The sequence below is a fragment of the Nelumbo nucifera genome, chromosome 3 (genome assembly GCF_055504915.1).
Source record: "Nelumbo nucifera cultivar China Antique chromosome 3, China Antique-T2T, whole genome shotgun sequence".
In the NCBI taxonomy this organism is placed as follows: Eukaryota; Viridiplantae; Streptophyta; class Magnoliopsida; order Proteales; family Nelumbonaceae; genus Nelumbo; species Nelumbo nucifera.
Genome location: NC_142651.1, coordinates 16,655,627 through 16,676,394, shown reverse-complemented (window position 1 = coordinate 16,676,394; position 20,768 = coordinate 16,655,627). Strand labels below are relative to the sequence as shown.

The 20,768-nt window shown below is 37.2% G+C and overlaps 1 protein-coding gene across 1 annotated transcript; it reads right to left on the bottom strand.

The window, feature by feature from the left end:
• Positions 1-5,339: 5,339 nt before the first annotated feature.
• LOC104598542 (RING/U-box superfamily protein) lies at positions 5,340-8,441 on the bottom strand. Its single transcript, XM_010260668.3, has 2 exons — positions 8,274-8,441; positions 5,340-6,570 (listed from the first exon to the last, which is right to left on the bottom strand). Exon 2 carries the CDS (start codon positions 6,550-6,552, stop codon positions 5,743-5,745), a length of 810 nt encoding a protein of 269 aa, XP_010258970.1. The 5' UTR covers positions 6,553-6,570; positions 8,274-8,441; the 3' UTR covers positions 5,340-5,742.
• Between the last annotated feature and the right edge of the window lie 12,327 nt (positions 8,442-20,768).

Below are 20,768 nucleotides of genomic sequence, written 5' to 3'. Positions count from 1 at the left end.
CTAAGAAGGCAGGGCATTGTTCAGCTTCGCCAACAATCAAGAACGCCATTGGTGTATATGGTGCTTTGACTATATTTTCTTGAGGACATCTCCAAAAAAAAAAAACTGTCAGCATTTTCAAATTTCAATGTACCACATCATTTTGAGATTCAAGATCACTAAGGAGATTAAAAAAAAAATGTCAACTTGACAATTCATGAAACCCTTCATCTCATGAATGATGAATTCCAAGTCTAATTGTTGCAACAATGTTTTTCAATACAAAAAAGAAAGAAAAACGACTCATAAAACGCATCTTTGCCAGACACCCACATGATGCATTTGTTGGACCTGAGACTCACTCCTCAATCTCAAGTCAATTGCTTATTAGTGGTTCTGCTAGTACCATGGGAACTGTCAACACAGAAATCCAGATAACTAGCTTGGGGGGTTCATGGCTAGAGCCTTTCTGTGTTGGTCCACCAGGCCAACGCCCTGATTTCCCACCTTGCGTTCATCTTACTTAGCTGTTTGTTGTTAAAAGAAGAGCCGCTAGATCAACCCCACAACACGGAGAGGAAATAATTGGGGGCATGTAAAAAACAGAAGTTTCACTGCTTTTAGTTCTTTTAATAAAGTTGTCTTCATTATTGCCAGTCATTTCTGGCATGTTTTTTCTAATATGAAGTATGAAAGGAAAAGGTAAGATAACTAGATAAGCATTCAGAGTCCTCTGTGAAGATTGTGTACACTCATTAATTATGCAGATAAAATTAAGTTTTAAGATATTAAAGCATGTGGGTTTCCTCTTCTCATCAATGACTGAAAGCTAAGATCTTGAAATATCAAGAAAGAATGGATAGCGATTAAGTGGATGACTATTAATTCGACTATGAATTTCCGCATTCATTTGGTATGCCAAACATTACAAACACGATCATCTATTAACAGCTCCAGTGAAGAGGTCATAACTCATAACTCAGAATGTATTATTCAAGTCATCTCGGGGAAGTAGCTGGTCGCCTTGCCCACCAAAATGAAGGCCTTGTGATGTAATGTTGACCCAATAAGTCGTTCAGGAAACCCAGTGGCTGCTAAGAAATCTGACCTGATTGCACTTGTTGGGGCAGCAAAATGAGCAGGTTTATGCTCACGAACCTCCAGTCTCAGACTATTCTTAAGTTTTGAAGCGTATAACAAGGTCATGGTCACAAAGTACAGTCGAAGGAACTCAATTTTCATGTATCTGAAGTACTAGTACTTATATCTTAAGGTTTAAAGCTGGTCACACTACTGCAATTAAGGCTCATATGTAGAGTGCAATACCTTGTATTTTGTATGAATTTGTACTGTACATATTTGTATTTATATTCCTTCCAAGCTGAGCCTAAACAAACTTGATTTGATTTGGCTGAACTGGAATTGGGGCAGAGTATATGGCTTATATATTTCTCTGGACTCTGAAGATTATACAAGTTGCCAACTTGGCTTGCTGTTGACTACCTTGGTTTTATTATTAAGGCAAACATTCTGATGAAGGGTTTTTTGGCCAAATCCACCCTCATCACATTCCATAGGGGTAATCATCATGGGCTCGGATGGGCTGGGCTTCCTCGCCCAGAAATTTACTGGCCAGGTAGGGTTACAAATGATCACCATCCAAATGATGTTGTCCCCACCTTATACGAAAGAGAATAGCGGTAGGAGGGTTATTTGTGTTGGAGTCAATAGGAAGCAAAATGATGCGGCCCCTAATTTATATGGGGGAATTGAAGTAGGAGGAACCTGGTACATATTTTGCATCAGTTTTTGGAATACAAAATTTGCACTATCAATGATTGCAAATGAGATAAAAAGTATAAATTTTATATCTGGTAGGAGTGTAAATCATGATTACAAACAGCAAAATGTACACGGCAAACAAATAAAGCCTAATATTAAGCTTATATGGAGAGAGAGAGAGAGAGATTAGGGAGATGATTACTAGGCTAATAAATAATTGAGGAAAGGGAAAGAAGTTTAAATTTAAAATTTCAAGTTAATATTGGAGAGAATTGAAGATCATTATATGTGTATGACTGTGTGTGTTATTAGGATGTAATTGAGAGCAGTTTTGTAATTGGCATAAAAAAAATAAAGAAAAGAGAGCAGTTTTGTAAGACTTGGGCTGGACAGGACAGTTTAATTGGCAATCCAATGGGCCTTATTCTCTCCCCACAAAACTTTGCACATCTTAGGAATATGTATAGGTGGATGTCAAGGAGCATGCAGAGTTTTTGTAGGGATGAGCCGAGGAGATTTTATATCCAATCGCCATATGACATTTTTGGGTCTTGGTTAAATGATGGTTTGAACTGTTGGGTTGGGCTAACTGTCTTATTACGTCGGGTTGACTCTTACAAAGTTCATTAAGAGAGATAAGGAGAAGAGAATTAATGGGTGATTTAAGAGAGAAATGGGAGGAAAATCGAATTTTAAAGCTGCATTTGGTAAGAGAGTAAAAGCTGAATCGTTGCAAATATGTTCTTTGGTTTAGGTTTAGTGGGTCCTTCCCCCCACCCCACACCCCTCCTTCTAACAAAGTGGAGGCAGGTCAAAAATTTAATAAAGTGGGTTCTTGCCCTCCCATCCCCCCCTAAAAAAAAAAAAAAAAAAAAAAGTTAATACCACTTTTATATGGTTACTAAGTGAAGGCAGGGCCAAAAATGTAATAAAGTGGGTTCTTCCCCCCTCCCCCCCTCCCCCCCCCTCAAAAAAAAAATAAAAAAAATAAAAAAAAAACTTAAATGTAAAGGATTACTCTCTATTCTCTAACACTCCACCTCCCAAAATGCTCCCCCCCCACACACCACACACACACAAAAAAAAAAGAAAAAGAAAAGAAAATTTTTGGCTTGGCCACTGATTATAAGAATATAAACTTGTTAGACTTAACCTGAAAAATGAGAGCAAAGTTTTTTTCTTCTTTTTTTATGCAAACCTTTTCTCTCATTTTCAATTGAAATAAAGATACATAGTAGGAATCAGAATTGCCGATTCTAGACCTCTATTCCTGCAAACCAAATGGGCTCATAGTTTATTTGGTTCAGACAAGAATTGGAGTAGGAATTGAAATAAGCTAGAATGGGATTTCATTACCAAGAATGGGAAAAGGGTTCCAATTCTGTCTAACCAAACAGTTGAAATCAAAATGGTCCATTCCAATTTTTATTGTATACGCCTATTCCTACAAACCAAATGACGGGCCTTGAGATCTAAGCCACTAGTTGCTTTCTTCTTTGGGGCAACTTCATAGCAATACTTACTTCTAATACTAGGAGATCTGCTTGTACTATCTCTGATCTGCTTATATGCAACCAAACGATGGGCCTTAGTACTTCTAATATTAGGGGGGAATGGGTTTAGAACCTGCATATAGTTTCTTATTATTTCTTGTTATATAAAAGTAATAAATAAGTAAAATAACACAAACAAACAACACGATTTTTAATTATTTGATTAAAACACGAAAAAACACATAAACTATCAATTATCTTTCACATAAAAAATAAGATATTATTATATTTAACACCTAAATGCATAAAGTTTATATGCTTTTCATCCAACAATATGCAAATTAGGGAGGGTTGGATTTAGCCTTATATTGTACGCTATTCTTATCTGTATAGGTTGTAGAATCCCAAAACCCGTCCTTCAAACAAAAACACCCACCCTATCAGGACAGGTAGGGGCAATGCCCATTGCTGATGGCTGCGTTAGGATGCTAATGTGTTTTTCCCTTTGCAAGGGAATAAGATATGTCCCAGTGCCCTAATAACATTTGGTTAGGCTATGTTTGTGTTAATAGAAAAATAAGAGATAAACATATAATTGAAGGAAAAATCTTACCAACGTTGTAATACTTGAACCAGACCAAAAAAAAAAAAAAAAACAGAATGCTCTATCGGTCCTGGTTTTTTCAGTTAATCTGGATGTTAACCTCTTAAACCATAAAAGCCCATGAAAACCTTCATTTAGCCTCAACTCATTGAAGATGGGATAGAAAAGTAGAGTACTGGTATTGTATTGTAAGGGAGATCAAATCAGCATTTTGTGGGGGGCTGATTTGAACGAACCAGCATTCCTCCAATTAGGCACTAGTGAGCCTTAGTGCATACTGTTCTGCCTCAACCCTGGAAGTGGCACTCCTCCAAAATAGATGGGACATTTTGACAAGTGGGCCTCACGTGGACCCCGTTCTGTACCCAACTCTGATTCCTCTGGGGTGTGTACTAGTGTACTCTACCTAAAAAAGGTCTCTATTTCTCATGCCACCTCAAAGTGCGATTCCTGAAGGCAACACCCAAATAGGTGTTTGGTATGGTGCTGGCCTGCTGGGGACATCACACAGTTTTATGAGAAAATGGTGTTGGGCATGTAAAGTTGTAATTGGCGCTGAGTTGTTTTTTGAGAAAACAATACTGATTTTGTTTGGTACCAATACTGACAGCAATGTTTTCAACATGATCTATATTGCCCAACGTCCAAGATGATGCCACATCATTATTCCGCCGACAGTAACATTTTTTTTTTCAGAAAACATTGAATTTGATGTTTTTGCTTCGACCACACTTTCCCCATTTCCAAGGCATAATATGAAGCAACATTTTTTTTCTGAAAAAACAGTATCAAACAAGAAGGCATTGTTCAAAGCACCGCTTTCTCTAATATAATGCCTATGTAGCACTGTTTTCTCAAAAAACGAGATTAATACCAAACACCCACTAAATTAAGGAGAATGTGTAACATTGTTTGAGGCTTACAACTAGCAAAACTGACCTCAAATTGGTATTGATCAAACCTTCAGGCTTCATCACTCATCAGAATATCCCAGGCGCCAGCAAGCCGTTGATCTAAGATACCAAGATCCTGGTATCAGACAGCTGAGAAGCAACCTCGCCAACAACAAAAACCCTTCTATTTGTGACGTACGATGTCTGGCGATGCAACCGGGGATTTGTTGTTTTAATAAAAAATCCACCCGTGAATTTTTGATAAATACTTCAATTGGTTACTTAAGCTTGGATGAAGAATAATACCAACTTAAGCTTGGACGAAGAATATACCAGATTTCCCTTTGCAACCCACCCAGGTGTCCTAGTAAAGTGTCTTCAAGGATTAAGCCGCAATTTACTGGTAATAAACTCTCAAATCTCAACTCTCAGTTTGCAATAAAGTTCTTACGAGATTGTTGATAAATCTAATCTGACATTCTTTTTTTTGCTGCTTATGAAGCTAAATCTAGCACAAGATGAAATAACCTCAGAAAACACGTCCTGACAATAGAAGGAAGCAAAAAATTACAAAATGCAACAAAAGGCTGGAGCGAATAATCAGAGTCTCCATAGAAAACACGAAAACAAATCGTCAGATCTCACCATTACAATGACTTTCCAATTGTCTTGCAAGAGCTTTTGGATACACAAACTAAAAAAAACCACTTGTTTGCAAACAGAAAGTTTTATACCGAGACCTGGGCCACCACCCAAATTTCTATTCACGAAGAGCAAGCACATATTCCACAGAACCCGGACTGGTTTGTTGACAATGTGGCCTCCGATTAATAGAGAAGAGGATCCATATCCTTTGAAACAGGGAAGTCGTCGAATTACACACACCATAGCTGGTATTGTTTTCTTTAAGTGGAGAAGATTCCATGTCAAAGGGTCTTCAAATTCTACACATGGTCATGGTGTTCCTAGGATAAAAAGGAGCCAAAACATCTTAGCTGGTAATTTCTCTCACCAGCCAATCCAGACTAGGGTATGCGAAGTACAATATAAGAAAGGATGGAAGTGCAAACAGAACTGTGATGAGTATGTACAAGGTCAAGATAGCTGCACTGGCGGGTATTGCATATAAGACGATCAAAAGAAATATAATGACCAGTGGGAATTTGGCTGTCAAGTGAGCAAAGAAAACAAGAGACTTGCGTACGGAAGCATGTAGCCTTTCCATGTTGAGGTAGTTGGCCACTGAATTAACATGATTGCCGTTTGGCACTGACTGTTCTGTCTGACGCACGTACTGAACCCTCCTGATACTGCTGTGGTTAACCTGGCTTCCCGAGGCTGCATTGTTGTTTGAAGACCAAACTGGTTGATGATCTCCACATAAAGGGGAATGAAACTTCACTCTATCACCATTCATGCCCTCAACCATCCAAAGGAGGAAGAAGTTCTTGCGGGGGAACTTGAGATTCCCCTTGTATGCCAATCGGAAAGATAGTAGATGGCACCATGGGCAAGCAATGAACAGAGGAAGCTGGACTGGCAGAGTAGGAAACTTCACAACAGCCCATTGGAGCCCCAGAACACAGTTCTTACAGAGGGTATGGCCACACCATAAAACATAGGGCACATTCTCGACAATGTTGAAGGACTCCAAACATATTGGGCATTCCAATCCTTCTTCCCTGCTGGTGTTTGAAGAAACCTCATCATCTGAGCAGTCTGAAACAGATCGATTTGGCTTTTCACTGCCATTTTTCAGTCCAATAGTCCCAGCTGTGGCATTTGATGCAAAACCCCACATGGTGATGACACAACAAGCCTGTGGAAAAGGTATTAGCGACTAGAGTTTGTATAACTGTAGAGGGTTACTGTTGGCACTAGAGGTCTTCTGAGTACTAAATGAGCTTTTTTTTTCCCTCTGATAAGCAAACAAGCTCATATTCTTGTAGCATAAATAGCATACAATCAAGGGAATAAAATGGTAGTAACTGTTACCGTTTTTTTTATTATTTTTATTTTTTTATTATTATTTTTTTTAATCAATAGTGGTAGTAACTGTTATCTCAGGTCCAATAATTCCTCATGCTAACAGAAATTCACTGTTTTGGATTGTGTCCTCATCTGAAGACATCATTTAGTGCCTATCTTAATGTTAATTCAGAACATGTTCAGAGCCAATCAAAAAAATTAAAAAAGAAGTCAGAACATGTTCAGATATTAAAAGCAGAATACATGGAGTATGAGGAATTGTGCTTTTATTTGAACAAAGTGGCAGTAATAGTTATCTCAGGTGCAGTAATTCCCTGGGGTCTTGATTATAAAGGCAGACAAAATGCAATCTGTTATGTTTGTTTGAATACTAATACAAGAGATATCCCATCAAAAGGGCATTAACTATTGACAGTAAACCAATATGTATTATGCTGCTGAACACTTTTCATTGGTATCTTATAATGATTGAGAATTATATGATACCCTTAAAAATATTTTTGTATTTTTTATCATAAACAGAGTAAATACTTCTCTATTAAATATCAGTCATGATTCAACAAGGGTATCATATCAAAGAACAGATGGGAAGATCTTTATGTTGTTGGATGGACCATATGGAAGTAAAATAATAAGTCAAACCCATTTCCCAGTTGATCTTCATACATATTCTCTATTTGATTCCACAAGCAACCCTAAGTTTACACTTCAAATTCTAGCAGAAAAGTCCACCAACTAGTCAGTTTTCATATAACAGAACTTAAGAATTCATTCAATGTTGAAATTACCAAGGACCTTCAATGTTAAAATCTAAGATAGTGTGATCTCGGAGGAATTTCTTTTGACTACAAAGAGCCAAAAACAATTGGTCTGAGTGCTTAAATTTTGCAAGACACCACTATCATCCCCATTCCTAGAATGCACAGTGTCTGCCTAGATCATGTCGTTCTACTACGTCCAAAGTATCATTTTTGCAACGAATGATAGAAAAAAAACAGAAAATCGTGCTCAACTAATAAAAAGCGCAACAACATGTAGAAATTTTCTTCAATTGTTAAACTGTCCTTGGATCACTTGATACAGCTACATATATAGCATTACCCACTTTAGTTTCAATGCCATCTACGTCCACTGCACAAGATTATAGCTTAAAATCAACTTCACCTTCGTTAGTGAGAAGCTATATCTACTCCGCATCTATGAACCACAAAAAACCCTAGACCAAACATAAACTCCTAAATAGGCATCAACAGAGGCAAAATAATCCTAATGCTCCACCCAAAACGAGGTTGTATCCTCAACCAAACTCATCAAGATCCACAAATTACAAGAAATCCCAATTCCCGAATTTATAGATAGGTGGCATTTGAAATTTTGAATCACAACGAACGATTAAAATCTATGAAAATCACGATTTAACAGAAATTACAACCGATCCATACAATTGCAATCTGAAATCACAAAATTACCAGGAAAACATGAGAGGATTTCAGGTTTATTGTACATAAGAATCAAATTCAGAAGAGATCTTACCAATAACTTGTGGCGAATCAGAAGATTTCGTAAAGGAACAAGGAGAAGGGTCGATAAGGGAAGGAAAGAGCAGAAAAACCCTCCATCTCCGTCGCTCCCTCTCTCTCACTCTCTCTGCTGGAAACTCTCGTCTCTCGAGAAACTGCTCGGTGCTCGCTCGCTCTACCTTTGGGTAAACAGATATTACAGCAAATGTATTGTCAAATTACAGAAATGGGTCTCGTTATAGTACACTCGGAAGCATCGTATTAAGTTATTTCGGAGATTGTAAGACCTCGATTCGGCTGTTTGGTGAATGATCTAAAAAGAGGAAGGGATGCTTTTAGAGGTGTAGTGGCCGTGCCGGGCCGGCACCCTGCGGCCCGCACGGCATGGGCCCGCATCGTGGGCCGAGCCTTGGGTCAAGTCGAGTTGTGTATTGGGTTAAAGCTATTTATTTAAAAAAAATTGACAAAAAAACTTAAAATTTTAATTTTATATGATTTTTGTGTATACAATTGCTTATATATACAATAATTAAATAAATTAGTATAATAAAATTAAAAAAATTATTTATTTTATTAATATAAATATATGTAAAATATATATACTAATATAAAATATATATGGAATGTGTTGTGCTGGCCCGTAGGCTGCACTGCCCGCTGGGTCGTGCCATGTCGGGTCGGCCCGTGGACCTAAAACCCTATGCCTAGCACGGCTCGCATGATCGTGTCGGGCCTGGCACGACCCGATTTACACCTCTAGATGTTTTCATCGTCGAAAAAATTGGATCGATTGCTCCGAGTCCAAGATCCTACATGCTTTATGACCTCATTCGAATATTTTGATTTTTCGGGCATTTTCTTTACTTTGCTAGCTCTGGTTCTTTTTTTTTTATAAAATACAAAACCTCCCCTAAAGTTTCTGACAATCATAAAAACCTCCCTTATAATTTCATTTTAACAAATATTTCCCTTGAACTTTTGAGAAACTCAACAAAAACCTCCTTCCGCCATTGTCCTAGACAGAAAACGTTAGATTGATGCACCGGTTTTTCTTCAAATACCCATTCTACCCTTTTATAAATTATTTTACATACAAAATTACTGAAGTAACACAATTTTAACTCAACAAAAACCTCCTTTAACGATCATGTCAGTAATTTTATATACAAAATTACTGAAACATGTTTTTTTGTTGAGTTAAAATGGAATTAGTTTAGTAATTTTGTATGTAAAATAATTTATAAAAGGGCAGAACGGATATTTGGAAAAAACTAATGCATCAATCTAATGTTTTCCATCTAGGACGGTGGCGGAAGGGAGGTTTTTGTCGAGTTTTTGAAAAGTTAAGGAGATAAAATTATATGAGAGATTGTTAGAAACTTGGGAAGGTTTTTATATTTTACCCTTTTTTTATTACCGTGTATTCTTAAGGGTTTTGGTTTTGTTATTAGTAATTAAATTTAAAAAGTCACTGTAGTACCTAAACTTCAAAAAACTGTCAGTTTAGTACAAAAACCATTAACAGAAGTTAAGTGGCTTGTAAAAGGAAATGCCATTCAATATTTTTTATCTACCACTCTCACATAAAACCATTGTAAAAAGGTTCCACGGGAGGAGGATCATTGCTCACCTCTTTTACCATGATTCTCTCACAATGACCTCCACCTAAATGCCATGGTTCTGGGACCAAAGGGCATTGAGGGATGTGACAAACATCATATTTGTTTGCTCCCTTCCCAGTGCTCCTACCTTTTTCTCATGGTTACTCAACCACTTTCGACGCAAGTTTCTTTTCTAGGGCATGTTGGATTCTGATCGATCCCAAATAATCCATGGCGCCCATTCGGGCCTTGTGGGCATCTCAATAAAAGATGGACACCGCTTCTTTGTGGAACCCATTCGGGCCTTGTGGGCATACCTAGATAGATATAAGAGCAAACCAAGAAATCAAATCTGGCTCCAGAATTTCGTCAGTCAGGTTGCGATTAGATCCGGAATTTTGTCAATCAGGTTGCGAGTGTAATAAAAATTTGGCATTTTGGATATAAATTGATCAAATGATTGCGTAAGTGTCGTGTCTTCCGAAAACCCATCATATATAAGAGCAAACCAAGAAACCTGATTTGGTTCAGAATTTCATCAATTTGGGGTTGTGAGCTTAACAAGAAATCTGACATTTTGAATATAAATCGATCAAATGATAGCGAAAGTGTGGTGTCTTCCGAAAACCTAGATTTGGTTATTATGTGGGTGCGAATTTACATTCCTTGTTTGAGAGGCTTGGAGGAATTGATTGCATTATTCTAATAAGAGCTTAGAGTAAACGTTGGACGTCAGGGAGAACTGACATCTCTCTCTATCAAGCTAGCTTAACATAGCTTAGGTTTTTTTCTCCACAAAATATATTGGTTTGGATAAATTTAGCAGGAGTAAATGGTGAATAGCTGATAGAAATGATGGTGCACAACTTTTAACTTTTTGGAGGGTATAGAGCCACCAAAGCTTCATCATCCATAGGTTGGGACTTGGGGATTGTTTGTCTTCCCATCCTGTCCGTGCCATCACTGTCCTACTCTGATTCCCTAAATACAACCATCACTCACTTCCATTTCTAGTGACCCCCTTCTACTCTTCAATTAACCAATTTAGCACCGATTTAGATGATACCCAAGGCACGAATAACCAAACCAGAATAGAACTCACCTTCTACATCTCTACCCCTCTCCCTCTATTTCAGATCACTCCACCTACCAACAAAACTGTTTTTCACCACATCATCAAACATATCTTGGAACTGTAAAACGTTGAGGGATGCTGCCGCAAATGAGACACAATCATAGTGTCTTGAAGTAGAAGACAATGAATAGTGTTTTTTTGAAGGATAGTTTTGATAATTTAAAAATTTTTAAATAGCACATGTCATCACGTGCATGGGTTAATTGACCGACTATTAACAGTGGGTACTAAATTGATAGTTTTCAAAAAATTTGGGTGCTGCAATGACACATTTTGAAGTTGGGATGCTAACTTAATACTACCCGCAATGTTTAGGGTACTAAACTAAAATTTCCCTTTTAAGATCTTCTAGAATACAGTATATTTACCAAAACAAATCCCAAGGCAGAGATGGGAAGCCCTTCTCAAAAAAGATGCATCCATAGAGCCATATAACCAACTGAGGGCTGGCTTGTTAGTATGTTAGCTGATTCGTTTCAATGTTGGTGTGGAATGGAATTCCGCAACCAACACTTGGGAAAAAAAAAGGAGGTCTAAGAAAAATTAAAAAAAAAAAAAAAACAGGAACAGGAGATGATAAATTCAAAAAAAAAAAAAGAAAAAAACAAACTTTGAAACCGTTGTCAACAAACTTAAAATATTTTGAAACAATAAATCATTTCGTGCCTCGCAAAAATAATAAAATGCTACTGCTAGCCAACCCAACATATCTTTCAATATATGCAATGGGAAATTTCACGATATTAAATCAGATAATCAAATTGCCTGCTTAAGAACTTAAACCCCCAAGGAGAGGCAAAAAGGACAACTCGAGAAAGAGGGCATAGACAAAACAAATGGATAATATTCTCTTCGTCCTGACAAAAAAGACGTGTACTATCTGACATAATACCAAACATACCTAACTTCCTCTTACCGATCACAAAACCTCTCTCACTAATCTCCACATAAAGAGTTTATATTTAGGAGGAACATTAAGGCCTTGTTTGGTAACATTCCCTTGAAATGTTTTGCATGTTCTCCGTGTTCTGATGGGGCAGAAATGTATTTGGTATAATAAAAAAAAAAACACCTTATTCTCGCATGAGAACCAAATTCCACGTTCTTTGGGAGTGAAAAATCGATGCTCCAAATAATGCATTCCCAGGGAACGTGTGGTTTTCACTACGTTAACCCATATTTACGAAGATGTGTGATGGACATCCACGTGAGAGAAGGGGTGTTTTTGATTTTTCGCACTAAACAATAGAAAACCCTTTTGTTCGACAATGAATTCCTCCAAAACTTGCTGCTGCAAATCTCAGATGAAGGATGATCTGGGCTTGACTCCAACCGGATGGAGAGTGGAACACATCGGCAAGCATCAACAGGTATGGTTTTTGGCATCTGTTTTAAACCCCGGCCAGATTCACCTTTGAAATCGTTTTCTGCTCCCACCGCATTAACAAAATCTATTACAACCATTAATGTTACCTCCTCTGTAAGAAGTTGCAATCTCATCACTCATCTTACAAACGTTGCCATTTGGACTGGTTTTCTTGCTCAAATTCTCCTCTTACCTGTTTGATGTAATGTTCCCTCTGAGTCAAGTTTGATGAAACTTGATGATGTTAAGAAATAATTTCATTATCCAAACGCTGTTTTTGTTCTGGTAGAACAAAAAATCGTTCTTCAGGAACAATTTACCAAACGTATTTGTTACTCTTGAAAAGCAAGAAATAAAATAATTCGTGTTGTAGAATAGGAATTTCTAAAAGAACAGGAACACATAAGAATATTGCCAAACAGGGCCTAAATTGCCAAATCAATTATATAACCTGTAAAATGTTAGGATCTAGACTGACCTGAGATTCTTTCCAGATATGACAATACAAGCTTTTAACTGAGAATTTGCCACTCATTGAAAGTGGCCAAATGGACTTATCTAAGTGATAATGCTGAAAGATAAGTGTTCAATATGAGACTAACCTCCAAAGAATTAAAAAGTGTTCGATATGGGGTGAACAGGTCCCGAAGAGTTGAAAATTTTCCCTCCACGAGTAGGTGGATCCATTGGGGCACACAAAGTATTTCCAAAATTAACCCAAAGAGAATTCCACACATTCAACGTGGATGATGCAAGTAAATTGAATTCCAATTTTAGAATAGAACTCCCTTAGATTTGCACTAATGCTTTTTTCTAGATTGGGGAAGCCAAAGCTGGAGTTTTCCAAGGAAACAACCCATTGTTGTTGAACCCAAAGAGATTGAGGTTCATTAAGAAAGCGCCACGCTGATTTTTCCTTATTAAGTAAAGTGGATTGTCTAAATCCAAGCCCACCTTCACATTTTGGGGATACCAATTTATCCCAACTAGCCCATCTAAGGCTCTTTTGATTTTTCGAACCTTTCCACCAGAAAGCTGCCTGAATCCAAAACACAGTTCGATACAGGAGGGAGCCAATTAGGCTAATTGGGTTTCATTCATCAGTCCGGATAAGCTGCACATAAAATTATGCACACCGGGTTGAGATGGGTCAGAATGAATACGCCAGTATTCACTATGGTCCCACTTGGGTAGAGGTGTAAATCAGGCTCTATCTCCCGTGGCTTGATATGAATTTGGACTGGCCTGGCATGATCATGCAGGCCGTGCTGGGCCTGGGGTTTTAGGTGCATGAGCAGTACAGTCCAGCCCGCAGTCCGGTCCAGAACGGCCCGTGACACGACCCATATATATTATTTATATAACATTGTATAAATTATAATTATATAATAATATATAATATATAATATTAATAAAATACATATTTTTATCAATTTTTTTAAATAAATAGCTTTGGCCCGATACACGGCCCAACCTGGTGTAAGGCTCAGCCCACGGGCCAGCCCAGACCACAACACAACACGGGCCCACATAGGCCTGGGCCATGAACTGTGCTGGACTGACCCCCAAAATTTTCATCAGAGAATGCGGCACGGCCCATAACGATTTACAGGCCAACACGACACAACCCGCACTTTGCATGAACTGCCCGCGGGCCATATCGTGCCGACCTGGCACGTTCCACTTTACACCTCTACACTTGAGCCCATCTGACGATGTTCAGTCGTGATAAACCGAACCCGATAATGTAGGAACTGTTGGTTCCATGAATGATCTGAATTCATTAGCCTTTTGATACCACACTACAACAGAGACCTGGGCAGGCATTAGACCATAGTTTCCAAGGGACCCGCCAAATGAGATTTGATAATCACTATTTGGGAATTTGGGATTGACAAAATACACTGGTTGATGTAATGACCTGAGAAAGGGAGCTACTGACTTCCACAAAGTCACCAAAAGCTTATTACCTTCATTAAGAAATTTGCAAGCTAGTTTCTTAAGAAGTGATAAATTAAAAAGCTCAGCCCACTGGAAACCTAGCCCACCTTGTGACTTTGGAGAGCACAAATTGCGGCAAGAGCACCACTTATACTCCCTTTTGCCTATAAGGATTTCCACCAAAAGTTCCTCAATCTTCTTAATTTGAGAAAGAGTAAATTTGGGAAATTTTACTACACCCATGCAATGAATAGGCATTGTTTGTAACACCAATTGTAGCATGACTTCTCGACCTGCAGCAAAAAGGGTGAAAGCTTTCAATTGATTTGAGTTTGGATTTCAAGTCGGTGTTTTAAAAACTGATCCCAAGGCTGAATCATTTTTGCCTCTGGGTTGTGGGTCATTGGTTCAATCGTCTGGATCGAATACGTCAGACGGTGCCATATCACCGTCTATATATATACACAAATACATATTTTAGACATGATATATGTATTATTTTATATTTAATTTATGTAATTTAATTCAGTTTTTTATTTTTTATGTAAAAATATTAAGAATTGTGATTTGAGGCCAAAAAAGGGATTTTTTTCATGAAAATAGCGGGGTTGGCGCCTTAGGATGCATAGATCTCAAAAAATTACCCAAAAAACAAAAAACACTTCAATTGGGCATCGGAATACAAAGTTATGGCCTTTCAAAATTTGCATACACAATTAGTATACAACCCATGACCCGGTGACCGAGGCAATGGTTCAACGGTTCAACCGTCCATATCAACTATTTTGTTGACTTTTCAATGGTTTTTGGGATAATGCTAGGTTTTATAAGAATCGCACTTTTCAACCGTTTGAGCGGTTTTACCGTCCAGGTCAATGGTAGTGTTAAAAACATTACTTCAAGTTGTCCAAGATAAACTAGAGGAGCTTGCATCGTCTGTCCCTGGGACAGAAAATTTTGTCCTAGATTGATAGCAATCTGCCACATCATTTAAAAAATCACTTTAATTTTGAAATGAGGAAAACAAGCTGGTGTGACAGATTGATATTGGTCTGGGAGAGAGAATTTTTTGTACAATGATGTGAATTCAGACTAGAGGCACCCCTAGGTATTTCGAATGCATAGAAGTTGATGCCTAATCATATGCTAGCATCTAGCGTATGTTTGGTTCCATGGGAGTTTTTTGAGAAGTGTTTTTTAGATAAGCGTTTATCTGAAAAACACTGTTTTTAAATGTTTTTTGTTTTTTTCTATTTGATTGGACATTTAATGGGTGTTTCAAGTAACACCCCATAAAATTGTTTTTCACCTCACATAAAGTGCGATATATCAACATTTCATTTCAAGAAATGCCTATGCATCGGGGGAAACACGAATTTGACGTTTCTCCAAATGTCCTATGCACATAAATAAAAGCGTTTCAATTTTTTAGTGTTTATTTGATAAATGGTGAAACTAAACACTAGTTTCATATGCAATAAACACCAATGCCTATGTGCCTAAATTGGAGTTAGATTAGTATTTGACCCACCATGCCTTTATTGGGCTTAACAAAAAAACAAAGGCCTTCACTGGTGTTTCATCTATCATTTGTGAAACACAGTTTCTAAGCCTTTATGCTGGATCAGATCCAAAGATCCGACTTAGTGATAGGATTCGAATTCAAATCGAGTCTTATTAGATTCAATCGGATCTTACATGAATAGTGTCAGATCGGATTCAAATATACTTTAATTCGAATCCAATCTGATCTATTTGCATCCCTAGATTGTGAGCTCCTTAATGGATGAAGTTGAAGTTGGGTTGGATGGATCACTAGAAAGTACATTTTCATTTTAGTTTTTTCAAAATAGTTATACTAAAATTATAGAATATCAGTACTCCTTGAATCAGAGTGAGGGGCTCTTTTGGCATTACTTTCTGTTGTAATATTGGTGTATGTAGGTTGACACTGATTCTCAACAATCAACATTTCTTTTTTATTTCAAATAATATAGAATCTATTTTCTTCAATTTGAAGGGTTTGAAAAGAGAGTTCTTGGGGCTAATCTAGATGTGCACCCAGTGAAGCCTTAACTCACTTTGCTTGGTATGAGAGTGGGCCCGATGCTTTGTCCCATATATAAGTCCATTATGACTTACTCTTTTTTTTCAATCTATTTTCATATTTTCACTGCAAATTACCTTGAAAATGAGTGAATCACCACACTTGGTTTATCTTAAAATATCTAAATCATTAATGGTTATTAGTAGCAGTTATAAGCAGAAAACTAAATTTAGAATTTCATACTTGGAAGGACCAAGCCTATAGGCAATACTCATTACCATTTATGCAATTTGGTTTTTCAGAAAGTATCTCCTAATCTAGTGTTTTATTTGTTTTAGTCAAATGGGCTAAATGGGCCCCTCTATCTCTCTCTCTCCTATATGTGTGTTATCAATATGGCAAGTTGGTCTATTATTATAATTAAATGGGGAGGTGTGAAGTTATAGCCTTATATGTGATTGTCTAAGTTACAATATTGGGGAGCCTTTCCTGTAATACCTCCAAACTTTTATGCTTTAAACTGGTAATTAATGAGAACCCTTTTGAATAAACTGTTTGTTGATTTAACTGAACAGAATCCAAGCTCAAATGTAGGAGAATTGGAGGCCATCTCTATCAAGCCCTCATTTGGAAGTAATATCACTGCTGGACCGATCTCCATGCATGGATTGAAGTCACTTTTAGACAAGGCCACCAAGGGACCTCTTTCTCTATGTATCCTTTTATGGATAGTTACAGATATGGATATATGGCCTAACTCTTTTTTTTTTTCGTCTGAGACAAAAAAGAAATCATTATATCTGTGTAAAGTCTTGGATATAGGAACCATTCCAAGGATTTCTATATATGGTGGTACTGATTCAGATCTTCTTCATCTTTATCATCTTCTTCTTCCTCTTCCTCTTCGGGGGGCTATATTGGAGTGAATCTCTATTCCTGATACAGTCAAATTTGCTAAAACTTTTTTCTGGAGTTAATGGGGGGTATTAGCTAGGTAGGCCAGGAAATTACCAATCAAAATATGGAAGAATTAATTAATGTCGCTTAGTTGTCTTATCTGGTGGTCTGGTTAGTTGTCTTACGTACCTCTTGACCTACATGGTGTTTGGAAGCATGAACGTTTTTCGGGATAGATTTAAAAAAAAAAAAGAAAACGCCCATATTTTCAAGACCCGTTTTTCACAAAAAAAGAAAAAAAACTTCTGCCACGTAGGCAATAAACAATACTATGCTATTTGATAAGGTGATTTTCATCACCATTTTTCATACATCAATAGGGTCCTGATTTTCGAGACATACCCGTTTTTTTAATAATCGGCTAAACCAAACAATAAGATACACGGGCATTTATTGAAATGCTTATGTAAATCCGATGTAACACCATTTTTTTTAAAAACGGCCACGGTTTCAAACATTCCCGTAATTACTACTTGGATTAATTGGGCTGTATGGCCGGCCTCATGGAAGATTGGGATATATATGTCATATGTAATGTTGGGTCAAGGGTTGCTATCGGCAAGTTGATAAGCTGGTAGACCATGCTTTTATGTGTCTTTTTTTTGTTCTTTTTCTTTTTGTCTAGATATTTGTACAAATATTGTATGTGTCTGCTACTTGCAGAAAAGTTTTGATTGAGTTAAAACAGTGGTTATTTATGATGAAGGCAGCATCAGCTTCCCTACTCTTTCTTATTATTGATTCTTGTGTGAGCATTCCAATTAGGACGTGTTTGTGGTTCATGTTAGAAATAAATAGTCCTTGTCAATGTTAATGAGGGTGTGTGCATTTTATAACCTAGTGGACATAAAATTATAAATTTCCAGAAAGAGAATAGTACTCCCTCAAGTACTGACATTCAAAATCATAAAGCATCACCAATTCAGTGCATGCTTAATCGTGCAAGTTTGCTAATAATTAAACATTAAAGTAAAATGAATAAAAAATGCCAAACACGTTTGGCATTCTATATATTGATGTCTAATCAAAATGTTGAAGAGTCTCATTCTGATTAGCATTTTCTTTGTAAAAAAAAAAAAAAATTAATTATTAATTTAGAGCCTGTGTACGATTTGGGTTCACTAAATTTCGTGATTTCGTGTAGGTTTGAATGGAGGTAGAGGAGATTCTAGTGGGACGGACGACGGGAGGACCAATGGAGAAATTAATGGAGGACAAAGTAGTGCAACATCCACACAGTACTAAAGGTCCCACAGAGGATGTCTGATTCGATAGTTTCTTGGAACTGAGGTCAGCAATTATATGTTGAGTGTTTGGGGATGAAGGGAAGTGTAGGCTTTACTACTCAATTACTGCCTCTGACAAGACAAGACCCCTTTGTGAAGGAAACCGCGTTAAAGTGGATATGATGAAAATGAATAATGAGGCAAACAGAACCTCTCTCTCTCTCTCTCTCTCTCTCTCTCAGAGATGAGAGATGAGAGATGATAAGCAAAGGTGGGTGGGTAGCAAAATCTGTAACAGTATAATGTGTTTGTGTGCATGGGAACTATGTGATTCTCTCATGCAATTTAATTACTACATACTTTTTTGTGTCTGAATCTCTTAATAGTATACTTTTCCATTGACATTTTTTCACATCAATAATCATTCTAAAAATTAGAACAGGGTTGCATTCATGACAAAACCCTTTTGATCATATTTCTGATACAAGAATGTGCGGAATAAATTCAATTAATTAAAGTTGCGTCTTCTGAATAAGCATGTGTTGTACTGTCCTTTCATTTGGGAAACTTCCACAAGACAGAAAGAGAGAAAGAGAGAGAGAGAGAGAGAGAGTTGCTCTTCTCTAAATTCATCTCCAGTCCACATCCACTGTGAAGTAAGTACTACTTCTGTTAACCCATTCCTCATTCCTCATCACTGTATTTTGCTTTTGAGCTTTGAGCTGCGCATGGCAAACGAGAATTAATGAACCAAAAAGTGTTTTGATTTGAGCATTATTTTGGTAATTCTCAGTTAATTGTCACTAAATACTCTCTACTCTTGACAATTATGGACAAACAAGTGAATATATCATCCATCATCGCAACTGGGTAAAAGTAAAACCAGCTGAAGCTATTAACTGCCCCTGTACGTAGGTAGGTAGCAGAGAACATTCCAAGGGTTGCTGGCTGCAACAGCTAACCAATTTATTAAGGTCTGACAAAAGTAAGTAGCAAAAGCTGTAAACAGATGGATATGCATGGGTGATGGGACACACACGAACACAACATTACTTGCATGCATGGGTCATGAAATTCTGGCTAGGATTTTAATTCATTTTTTTAGTCGTGATGATGGTCGATCAGCAATTCAGCATGTGATGTGAGAAGTTGGAAAAATCAAAGTTAATTTGTTGGGTTCTGTAAGGGATAATTCCAGACTCTAGCTGCTGCCATGGTAATAACAAACAAACAAACGTGTGTAATGACAGCGATAATGCCAAACAACACCCTGATCAGCTGCACTGTCTACAGCCTTTGCATGCATGCATTAATTAATTAATTAATTATTAAAGGTGTATGGCCACAAAAATGTTAATTTCTAATCAAACAAAAGAGTGAGGATCAGTGACTGTGTGTGAGGAGGGCATTGTCATCATATATCCACACTATATGCAGACCGTCTTCTCTTCATTATTATATTTTTCACTTGTCGTGGTATAAAAAATAAAAGAAATAATTCCCATGACAAGGATTGTACTTTATTATTTCTATATTCCTCCCACTTCTCAATTGTCAATGGAAGAATTTATGGGTATTTGTCAACCTTATGGGACTGCCTGCCTTTTGAAATGAGCGGCCAATAGAGGAAACAAATACTCCATTATATAGTTTATGGGTATTTTATAGATCATGCTTGATGTTTGTTTAAACATTTTTTCAAAAAAAAAAAAAATGTTTTCTCACCCCACACCTTGAAAATCGAGAAAGGTGTGGTATGAGAAAACGCCCTTTCGGTGTCGGTGTTTCCTTGTTTATATATTGATGTGGTGTTAAAAAAAAATGCCCATTTGGCAATAGCAGCCCATACACACACACAAAAAAAAATGTTTTATGAGAAAACAACATACCAATACAGCATCCTTTTATCAAAAAAACACCTCTCATGAAGCGGCATTGATTCTAAACTTGGCCTTAAGAAATTTTATAACTGTTTTAACTCGAAACATTATTAATATCTGGATTCCACTATGATATGGAAAAGATATGATATCTGAAAAACTTCTCACCAGTAAATTAGAATCATAAACATGGTAATTAATCAGGTGTTATTTATCAAAATTCATAGGTGGATTTTGATTGATCAAAACTCTTCCGATACCATATCTTTCTCACATCATAGACGCCTAATTCCCCCTCTTTCTATGTCCTCATCAATTGTGTCTTAAAACCATTCAAAGAGTCAACGAAATCACT

What these genes read in the sequence shown, in the direction of transcription:
- LOC104598542 (XM_010260668.3), bottom strand. Translation starts at nt 6,552, where the DNA reads ATGTGGGGTTTTGCATCAAATGCCACAGCTGGGACTATTGGACTGAAA.